The sequence below is a fragment of the Athene noctua genome, chromosome 23, assembly GCF_965140245.1.
Source record: "Athene noctua chromosome 23, bAthNoc1.hap1.1, whole genome shotgun sequence".
Lineage (NCBI taxonomy): Eukaryota > Metazoa > Chordata > Aves > Strigiformes > Strigidae > Athene > Athene noctua.
Genome location: NC_134059.1, coordinates 8,782,843 through 8,792,622, shown reverse-complemented (window position 1 = coordinate 8,792,622; position 9,780 = coordinate 8,782,843). Strand labels below are relative to the sequence as shown.

Genomic DNA, 9,780 nt, shown 5'->3' with positions numbered 1-9,780 from the left:
GCGATACAAGGCACAAACGTGGTGGGACCGTTCTGCCCGGGTGTAGTGTGGAGACCCAACAGGTGTCAACCGAGGTATAAAAATAAATAAATTAAAAAAATCTTTAACGCCTACAAACTGTTTCTAAGTTTCCTCCTTGTCCTCTAATGATAGACAGAGCAGAGCCCCACAGCTGAGCTCCTCTCTCCGGATGGGAAACTCGAGCTCAGAGCAGGGGAGGCAGCAGCACGCGGGTTTTCAGGACGCTTTTCCCCTCCTAAAGAAATCTTCTATCAGCTTGTCAAAGTTCTGTGAGGAATTCTGCTTTAGGACATTTAAGGGAGTGAGTAAATACTGCTCTGCAAACCCAGCTGGGAAGTGCTCATCAGAAATGGGCGCCGGGCTAGCGGCATGAGCGGCTGGTGGCTGCTCTGGGCTCAGCTCCTCCGGCCCTTCCTCCGCGCCCCCGTGAGGAGCGTCCCCTTCCTCCGAGCAGCAGCTGTGCTGAGGAACCTTAACGCCCGTAAGCTCTTCAGATTTCTCAGTACGTTTCTCCGGGGACTCATAAACAACCCCTCGGGGCGCAGGACGCTGGGTAGCTCCTTTCAGGAGACACGTGGGTTCCCGCTCCCTCCTCGTGCTCTGCCGCTGCGCAGACCCTTGGGCGGGCCTTGGGGTTTCGGGGTCAGGCAGTGCCTGGGGGGCAGAGCTCAGGAATTCCTGGAAGTAAACCTGGCACGTGCTGCCCCTCACAATGGGAATGACAGAGCGCGGTTTCAGCCACTCGACGAACTCGCAGAGCTCCGCGAAGGAGGAGTGATCCGAGTAGGGGATGGGGTGGATGTTGGGGTGGGTGACCTTCACGGGCCGGCCGGTGGGCAGGATGGCGATGGTGGGGTGCAGCGCGTTCCAGCTGACCAGGGTCTCCCAGCGGATCTCGGCCACGTCCACGGCGCGGATCCAGCCGGCCCCCTCCTCGGCGGTGAAGACGTCGGGCAGCTCCAGCAGGCGCATCTGCTCCAGGCGCCAGGGGCTCACCACCACCCAGGTGCTGAACTCCACAGCCAGGTCCACCAGCAGCGTCTCCTTGCCCAGGCTGTAGACGCCTGCGGGGAGAAACGTCAGTGGCGCGCGCCAGGGCCACGGTCCCCCAGCCAGGGGAAGGGAGGGCGGCTGCGCCGCAGGGCACTCACCGATGACGACGTGGTGCCGCGGGTGCGTGCGGATGAGGCGGGCGGCCTGGCGCGTGGCGAGCTGCCGCGAGGGCAGCGGGCGCTGCGGGTGGCAGTGGGTGTTGTCCAGGTAGAGGCGGTCGATGCGGCGGCCCCTGAGCGCCGGCTCGCCCTGCATGGCGCGCGTGTAGCGGAAGTCCCCTGTGAGGATGGGGCCGTCAGGGCGGGGCGGGGGCCGCGGCAGGGCCCGTGGGAGCCCCCCCCGTACCTGTGTAGAGGATGGTGCCGAAGGCGCCCTCGAAGAGGAACATGACGGAGCCGGGGCAGTGGTTGGAGTCGAGCAGCGTCACCGTCACCTCCTCGCCCAGCACGTGGCTCTGCCCCACCTCCAGCGGCCGGATCCAGCGCGACGGCACCTGCGGGGCCGGGCGGCGGGTGAGGCCGGGCGGGGGCGGCCGGGGCCGGGGCCGGGGCCGGGGGCACCTACCTGGAGGCGGCGGGGCAGGAGGCGCGCGGTGAGCGGTGAGCAGTAGAGCGGGCGGCTCCAGGTGCTGGAGAGCCCCACGGTGTGGTCCGAGTGCATGTGCGACAGGAAGAACAGCCGCGCGCCGCCCGCGCGCCGCACGCTCCAGAAGTCCACGGCGATCGGCGTCCCCGGGATCAGCGTCCCGCTCATGGCGGACACCGGCCCGCGCCGCTTCCCGCCGAATCGGGCGGGCGGCGCCGCGCAGGCGCAGGAGGCGCGGGGCGGGGCCGAGGCCTTGCCTAGAGGCGGGGCCGTCCTATGTACGGGGGGGGAACGACACGTCGTTACGTGGGGAGGCGGGGCCACGTTACACGTAGGGGCGGGGACACGTCGTTACGTAGGGGCGGGGACACGTCACGCAGAAGGCGGAAATACGTCTTTACATGAGTCGGAGCTACGCTTAGCGTAGGGGCGGGGTCACGTCGCTCCGTAGGGGCCGTGCCGTGCCGTGCCGTGCCGTGCCGTGCCGTGCCGTGCCGTGCCGTGCCGTGCCGTGCCGGCCGGTTTCGCTGCCGTTGTCGGTGCCGTTCCGGTGCCGATCCCGTGCCGATGCCGTACCTGGGCGGGGAGGAGGCGCTGCGGGAGCTCCGCCGGGCTCTGGCCAACCCGCACGTGCAGGCGGACAGGCTGCGGTACCGCGCCGCCGTCCTGCGGGTCATCCGGTAAGACGGGCGGGAGGGGGGACAGGGCGGCGGCGGGGCCGGGCCCGGCCCGTCCCGGCGGGCGCTGAGCCGCGTCCCCGGCGCAGGCACATGGCGCAGGGCGCGGACGTGTCGGGGCTGTTCCCGGAGATGGTCAAGGCCGGCGCCGCGCCCGACGCGGTGCAGAAGAAGCTGGTGTCGCTGTACGTGCGCGCGCAGGCCCCGCGGCAGCCGCAGCTCGCGCTCCTGGCCGTCAACAGCCTCCGCAAGGACTGCGCCCACCCCAGCCCCGCCGTGCGCGGCCTCGCCCTGCGCAGCATGTGCGGCCTCAGGTGCGGGGCGGCGGGGGGGGCGGTCTGCGAGTTGGGGGGGGGGGTCCCGGGGCGGCGGGAGGGGGGTGCCGGGGCACCCGGGGGGGTGCCGGGGTTCCCGGGGCAGCGGGAGGGGGCGGCGGGGGGCCCCGCTGACCCCCGCCCGCAGGATGCCCGGCATCCAGGAGTACCTGCAGCAGCCCCTGCTCAGCGCCCTGCGGGACAAGGCCTCGTACGTGCGGAGAGCGGCCGTGCTGGGCTGCGCCAAGATGGTGAAGCTGCAGGGAGACGCCGAAGTGGGTAAGGGGGCCCGCGCCCGCCGGGGAGGAGGAGGAGGAGGAGGAGGCGGCACAGGGCTGCCCGGAGCACACCCAGGGCCTGCTGCTCTGGGCGGTGTCCGCGGGGCAGAGGGAGGAGGCGGAGGAGGGAGGTCGGGCTGTCCCTGCTGTCGAGTCAGTCCCTCCCCAAAGACCAGGCCTGCGGGGCTCCACGCCCGCGCACCCCTTCCGCACCCGCTTTTGCGGGGCCTCCCGCGACACCCGCTCGCTCCCGCAGCCCCCGAGGCGCTGGGCGCCTTCTCCCGTGCCCGGGGCAGGGCTGTGGCAGAGCTGGAGGTGTCGAGGCAGGTCCCGGTTCAGGCTGTATCTCCCGTTCGTGATACACGCGCAGACAGCGGTCGCGTTGCAGCGTGTCAGCAGGGTTTGATCCGAGCACCTCTGCTTCTTGGCAGACGGCGCCCTGGTGAACGAGCTGTACAGTTTGCTTCGGGACCAGGATCCCATTGTAGTCGTGAATTGTCTGAGGGCCTTAGAAGAGATCCTGAAGAAGGAGGGGGGAGTTGTCATCAACAAGCCCATAGCCCATCATCTCCTCAACAGGTTTGTGCTCTTGGCTGTTAGGATGGTGCTGGAAGCTTCATCCCTGTTCTCGCCCTTTGCAGGCTGGGGGTGGGTGTTCCTGCACCCCCCTCGGGACCTGGAGGGGGGAGTCAGGCACCAAAGGTGGAGGTGCCCAACCTAAAAGAAACCTTACTTTTATGTGAAAGTCTTAAGAGAAATCTGAGAGGCTCTGCTTTTCCAGGGAGTCTTTGCTTCAGTTGGTGGTTTGGTCTGGAATTGCAGGTTAACGTGACTGGGTATTTGGGGGTATTTTTGGTGACAGCACAGATGATATATTTGGGGGACAGGTATGTTCTGGTATGTTCCTCCCAGTGCACTGAAGGATGCATTGCTTGAAAAAATTAGCTTGTCTGCAGGTAATTCTGTGTGACCTGGCAGAAGAGGGGTGTTGCTCTGCCCAGGGTGCTTGCAGTGCTGTCTGGCTCTGAGCACCAGTAAAAGTGCACGTGGCTGACACCGAGTTAAGCCCCCGTGCACGAGCGGGCCGGTTCTGAGGTGACGTGGGGGGATCCGCCCCTGAGGTGCAGCGGTTTGGGACAGAGGCTGTGAGAAACGCGGGGGCTGGGGCCTCCGCGCTGCACCGCGCAAGTCCCCGAGCCCCGTGGCTCCTGCAGACCCTGTTCCCTCCCTCGGCAGGATGCCTGACCTGGACCAGTGGGGGCAGAGCGAGGTGCTGACCTTCCTCCTGCGTTACAGACCCCGCAGCGAGGAGGAGCTCTTCGACATTCTCAACCTGCTGGACGGCTGCCTCAAGAGCAGCAGCCCCAGCGTTGTGATGGCGGCCACCAAGCTCTTCCTGGTGCTGGCCAGGGAGTACCCACACGTGCAGGCAGACGTGCTGGTGAGGGTGAAGGGGCCGCTGCTCTCTGCCTGCACCTCCGAGAGCCGGGAGCTCTGCTTCACCGCGCTCTGCCACGTGCGGCAGATCCTCGGTAGCCTCCCCGGCCATTTTAGCAGCCACTACAAAAAGTTCTTCTGTTCGTATTCGGAGCCCCACTACATCAAGTGCCAGAAGATGGAGGTGTTGTGCGAGCTGGTGAACGATGAAAACGTACAGCAAGTGCTGGAGGAGCTGAAGGGCTACTGCACCGACGTGTCGGTGGAGCTCGCCCAAGGGGCCATCTTCGCCATAGGTGGGCGCCCGGGGCCGCAGCCCCTCACCTTTGGGAAGGGTCTTTCTCTGCCAAAGCGCGTCTGGGCGGGCGCCGAAGAGCTGGTCTGTGCCGAGGCAGCGCAGCGCCCTGCAGCCCAGCCTCCCCGGGAGCCTTTGGCCGGAGTGTTTCTGAACCACGACCGTGCCGGCTCTCCCCGAAGTCCTGGCCTTGGGCTGTTCCAGGCTGCGCGTAAAGTCCTCGCGTCCCGTTCAGTTGTCTGTGCTCTGGTGAGATGCCCTGAAGAAGTTGTGTCATTTCATCTTGTTAACGAGCCTTAGAGCGTTGGGGGGAACTGTGTAGTGGGTGGAGGAGCTGCCCCCACACCTCCCGGCTCTTTGAGTTGTGGTGGGGGCAGAGGAAGGTGATTTGGGGCACTTTTGGGTTTGTAAGGGTTAAAATAGGTGAGTGTCTATAGTGTTCATAGGGAGAAAGCCAGGGATGCTAAAATGCCTTTTGTACCTGTTATGTTTAAGAAAAGTTCAGACTTATTCTGAGACGTGGCTTCAGAAAAGGGAACATGTTCCTTGGGTGGAGAACAAGCTCACTGACTGCAATTTCAGAAACTGTAGTCAAAAAGGAAAAGAGAAATACTGTTTCTTTAAAGTGAGTTTGTGATGAACAGCAGGTTCGTGGTTCCCGTTTCTCTGATAAAAGGTTGACTTTTATGTCCTTTGGCATCTCTGCAGGCAATATTGCCAGGACGTACACGGAGCAGTGCGTGGGGATCCTGACAGAGCTCCTGGGGCTCCAGCAGGAGCACGTCACTTCAGGTAATGGCCCACAGCTCGTTCGCCTGGTTTAGGCCTTCGGGACGGGGCCTGGCTGGGGCTCCTCTTCCCAGACTCAAGGCTCTCAAAGGCATTTGGCTTTTAACTCCGTTGGCATCTTCAGGTGGAAGCCTTGGGTGGAGCTGGGGTGAGTCCTGCGGCCGGACCTTGGAGTTTTTCCTTCCTCAGGACCCACCGGGCGGTGAAGGGGGAGGTGGTGGTAGCTGCCTTCGTGGTGGGGTGTGGAGGCTCCTTTCTGGCTGCCACCTGCTGACTCGGGGAGTGAGGGACTCGGCAGGGACTTTTAGCGACTGTCTGAGGGCCCAGGTGATTGATAGATCTTTTAAATCTTTGTGGTCCCTGTTGCTCAGGTCACAGTCTGACTCAGTTTGTACCCAGGCTCCCCTTGCCCTTCGCCTGCCCTCGGCTCTGACCTCCTGCTGTCTCTGCCCGCTCTGGTCTGACACTCAGCTTTGAACGTCACGTGCTTGTGCTCAGATGTTGAATTAGAGCTCAGGCCCTGCCGCTGTTCCTGGAAGTGGGCAGCAGAGCCTTCAGCTTTTGACCTAAGGATCTTGAGACTCATTTTGAATTGGTCTGTTTTGATTTGTCATCCTAACCTTGTGTGTCTGAAGCATCGTGAGTCAGTGTCTTTTTAAAGGCTGGGGAATGTCCAGAAGAGAGATTACTTACCAGCAGCCAGAGGGACAATCTAAAGTTCCAGTGATTTATTTTAGACTTGGGGCAGGTTTTGCTCTGACAAACGCTGTGTCACAGGGCTCTGAAGGAGGGTGTCTCAAATCAGCCCCAAGCACGGCACTGACCTTCCTAGCGAAGATGTGCAAAATCTCTGCAGTTTTGGAATATCTTTTTTTTTTTTACTCCCCTAGTGCTTTTGTAGCTCTCGGGGGGTGCTGAGTGTTCTGTTTCCCCGCAGCGGTGGTTCAGGCTTTCCGGGACCTGGTCTGGCTGTGCCCACAGTGCACGGACGCCGTCTGCCGGGCGCTGCCCAGCTGCGAGGACGCCGTCCAGGACAGCGAGGTGAGGGCTCCTGCGGACGGGGCACGGCTCTGCCCTTCCCTTTCAGTGGGCGCGGACCAGAGACCTTCCCAAGACTCGTCCTCTCGTCTCTGTTTCTCTCATTTCTACGCCCTTCCTGGTAAGCGGCGCCTCTTTACTGCTGTTCCGTGGTTCCTCCAGGGCAAGCAAGCGCTGATCTGGCTGCTGGGCACCCATGGCGAGAAGGTGCCGAATGCCCCCTACGTCCTAGAGGACTTTGTGGAGAACGTGAAATCGGAGACGTTCCCGGCGGTGAAGATGGAGCTGCTGACAGCGCTGGTGCGGCTCTTCCTGTCCCGTCCTGCCGAGTGCCAGGACACGCTGGGCCGGCTGCTCTACTACTGCATCGGTGGGTGCCTGCGCCCGGAGGGGCCGGCGGGGGCCTGCGTGGGGCCGGGTGTCAGCTCCCGCCGCGAGGAGCCCGGGGGGCGGGAGGGTGAGGGGGCTCTGAGCCTCAGGCTGCTGCTTGGCCCCTGGCTGGTTGGTAACAGGCTCACGCGGGATCCCTGAGCATCTGGTTTTAGTAATTCAGGGTTAGTGCTCCCGGGGAATCTGGGCGGTGGGATTCTCCGTCAGCCCCGTCTCTTGTTCCCAGAGGAGGAGATGGATATGGCCGTGCGGGACCGCGGGTTGTTCTACTACCGCCTTCTGCAGTCCGGGGTGGACGAAGTGAAACGGGTCCTGTGTAGCCCCAAGTCTGACCCGTCTCTGGGGCTCCTGGGAGGCCAAACGGCGCGACCCGTGAACACGTGGGCATCGGAGTTCAACACCCTCGCGCCGGTCTATGGCCGGGAGCGCTGGGCGCTCCTCAGCGCTCGCCCGCCGGCAGAACCCTCCCTCGCCCCTTCCTGCACCGACGCCGGGAGCAGGGACACAGGTAACGCGCCCGCCCCCACCCGGGATCCCCGCTCCCCTCCCCAGTGGATGTTCTCACGGGGTTTTCTGTGCAAGATCCCGGAGAGCGCTGATGGGGGCTCAGGACTGGCCCCCCCCTCACAGCCCAGGGGCTGCTGCGGCTCCAGCCGGGGTGGATCCTCCTCCGATGGCTCCGTGGGGTCTGTGTGTGAAACTGGGAGCTGCACCCCGTGTGCCGCGTCTCACCGCGTTTGCGGTTTTGTTTCAGAGTCGCTGATTTCTGAAGGGAATAAAGGAGTCCTCCAGGTTCACCCCGAGGTGGGCAGCCTGACCTTGGTTCCTGACGCCCGCCTGACTGCGGAGCAGTTTGAGAAGGCCTGGCTGAGCCTGGACACGAGCTGCCGCCTCTCGCTGCCCTGGGGCGGGACCGTCCAGCCGGACACGGTACAGACGGCCCTTCACGTCCTCCACATCCAGACGGTTGCCATGAGCCGGGCTGGCGCGCGGCCCTGGAAGGCTTATCTGAGCGCCCGGGACGACGCGGGCGGCCTCTTCCTGACGGAGCTGCTGCTGGAGGCGGCGGGCGCGGAGCTGCAGGTCTCGGTGAAGCAGCGCGAGGCCGGGCCCGAGGCGCTGCGGACCTTTGTGTCGGCCCTAAGGACGGTGATGGGGGCGGTGGCTGGGCTGGGCTCCTGAGGGCCCCGCTCCTGGCCGGCCGCGTGCTCGGGCCGCGCCGAGGGTCCCTTCCTCCGGCTTCTGCCGCGCCCGGTGCCGGGTTTGGACTTTTAACCTGCGGGAGTGGGGCAGCCCGGGGCCTGGCACGCCGACGGGCCGGGGGAAGGACGAGGGGACACGTTTGTGAGTCAGAGCTGGTGGCATCTGCGGCGATGGCCACGAGGCTCTGGCGTGACTGATGGATCCAGAAGCGAGCAGAATTCCGGGATGTGTTTTGCTGAGGTTTTCTTCATGAGCATTGTAAATAATTCAGAAGTTCAGAGACTCCCGGACTCTGCTGCTTCCCCCCCATCGAGGAGCACGCCGGGAAGGGTTTAGCCCTTGGCTCCCTTTCCTGGGGTTTACGTTTCTGTCCGATAGATTTTGCCTGTAGCTTTGCTTAGTGGGGAGCTGAGCCCTGTGGGTCAGAGGTGGGTGGACCAGGCCCATTGTGCTGGCTGGAGCAGGCCTGTTTCTTTTCGAGAGGAAAAGCTGTATTTTCCAGTTGAAATGTGCTGCTGCAATCCTGAGCTGCCCCCTCTGAAGCCCCCCCTCGGCTCCCGGGGCGGCTGTCGGAGGCGCGGGGTGTGCAGGTCGGTTTGGCTGGCGCAGCCCGTGGAGGCTGGGACGGAGGGGCTGCTGCTGCTGGGGTAATTGTGGAGTATTACATTTTGGCCGACACTGATTTTTACCGTTAATTAGAATGGGAGTTTACCGTTTGTCTCTGTGCGTGCTGTCGCCCTGCCCTGGCAGTGCAGCGCACGAGACGGCGCGGCGCTGCGTGACTCAGTATTTTGCAGTTTTGCACGTTACGCTCTGGGCAGCCTCGGGACGCTCCTGGAGAGCGTGTTGACAGCGCTTCATCTGCTCGGCCGAAACGCGGGGAGGGTCGGACTTTGTACAGCGTCCTGAAGAGTCTCCGTCTCACAGCCGTGTTTTACGGAGCGGCAGAACTCCGAGGAAGGCTCCTTGGCCCAAGGCTGAGGTTATTGCAACAGGGTGCTACGATACTCTAAGATGTGGCTTTGTTAACCCTATTCTGCAAGAGTTCTCGTCATTTTAAATTTTTTTAAATGACTGCTGTACCTCTCAATCACAATATGCCCTCCATGCTCTTCACTGAAACACTGCTGTCACTGTTAAACAACTGGCTTTAGATTTTCTTTCTGATTTTTTCTTAATAAAAACGTAAAACCTTCCTGGCTGTTTTCTGGAGTTCTTGGTTCAACTCTGAAGTCTGTGGGATGGAGTCATCTGGTCACTGCCGTGGATCAGACAGAACTGCAGCCCAGCCCTGCCCCTGTCAGCCGGGGCTCTTCTCAGCTTCCCGAAGCAAGGCTTTGAGGCGCAATAATTCATTTCAGTCTCGTAAGCCAAATGACTGTAACGGTGAGCTACCTCCAGGTGAGTTCAGAGGCAGGGAAGCAGCTGCAGTGGGGCTCCCGTTAGGAGTTCCAGCGTCTCTGTGCGTGTTGTGTTCCTGTCCTCGCAGAGAGCTGCCGTCGAGCGCTGACATTGAGTCGTCTTCAGAAAGTGATGGCAGCTTGTTGCCCAGCTGTGGTTCGCTCTGCTGTGGCTGGACCAGGCCTGTCTTTGTCTGGGGTGGGCCTTGGAGCTTCCAGCCTTTTCTCCAGACTGTTGGGTGAACAAATCAGCAGTCTCTGATAACTTTTTATTTCAGTTGATCTTAGCAGACGTGACTT

At 62.7% G+C, this 9,780-nt stretch overlaps 2 protein-coding genes across 9 annotated transcripts; one reads left to right on the top strand and one right to left on the bottom strand.

The window, feature by feature from the left end:
• Positions 1–237: 237 nt before the first annotated feature.
• DCLRE1B (DNA cross-link repair 1B) lies at positions 238–1,827 on the bottom strand. Its single transcript, XM_074925833.1, has 4 exons — positions 1,639–1,827; positions 1,420–1,567; positions 1,173–1,323; positions 238–1,075 (listed from the first exon to the last, which is right to left on the bottom strand). Exons 1-4 carry the CDS (start codon positions 1,825–1,827, stop codon positions 238–240), a joined length of 1,326 nt encoding a protein of 441 aa, XP_074781934.1.
• Positions 1,828–2,131: 304 nt separating this feature from the next.
• AP4B1 (adaptor related protein complex 4 subunit beta 1) lies at positions 2,132–9,275 on the top strand. 8 transcript variants are annotated; one of them, XM_074925313.1, is made up of 10 exons: positions 2,134–2,339; positions 2,426–2,650; positions 2,799–2,929; positions 3,360–3,507; positions 4,165–4,661; positions 5,369–5,452; positions 6,387–6,490; positions 6,650–6,857; positions 7,104–7,385; positions 7,632–9,275. In XM_074925313.1, the coding sequence occupies exons 1-10, from the start codon at positions 2,227–2,229 to the stop codon at positions 8,057–8,059; spliced, it is 2,220 nt and encodes a 739-aa protein (XP_074781414.1). In that variant the 5' UTR covers positions 2,134–2,226; the 3' UTR covers positions 8,060–9,275. The 8 variants fall into 8 exon arrangements, with proteins under 8 accessions (XP_074781419.1, XP_074781420.1, XP_074781422.1 ...); XM_074925314.1 differs by lacking the exon at positions 2,426–2,650; XM_074925316.1 differs by lacking the exons at positions 6,387–6,490; positions 6,650–6,857 and having other exon boundaries at positions 2,133–2,339.
• The last annotated feature ends 505 nt before the right edge of the window (positions 9,276–9,780 follow it).

Excerpts from the sequence above, each read along its gene's own strand:
- DCLRE1B (XM_074925833.1), bottom strand. The coding sequence starts at position 1,827 with ATGAGCGGGACGCTGATCCCGGGGACGCCGATCGCCGTGGACTTCTGG. Across the intron at positions 1,568-1,638 it reads TCCTGCCCCGCCGCCTCCAG|GTGCCGTCGCGCTGGATCCG; the intron begins GTAGGTGCCCCC and ends CCGGCCCCGCAG. Across the intron at positions 1,324-1,419 it reads CGGCACCATCCTCTACACAG|GGCGAGCCGGCGCTCAGGGG; the intron begins GTACGGGGGGGG and ends CGCGCCATGCAG.
- AP4B1 (XM_074925313.1), top strand. The coding sequence starts at position 2,227 with ATGCCGTACCTGGGCGGGGAGGAGGCGCTGCGGGAGCTCCGCCGGGCT. Across the intron at positions 4,662-5,368 it reads AGGGGCCATCTTCGCCATAG|GCAATATTGCCAGGACGTAC; the intron begins GTGGGCGCCCGG and ends GCATCTCTGCAG. Across the intron at positions 6,858-7,103 it reads GCTGCTCTACTACTGCATCG|AGGAGGAGATGGATATGGCC; the intron begins GTGGGTGCCTGC and ends TCTTGTTCCCAG.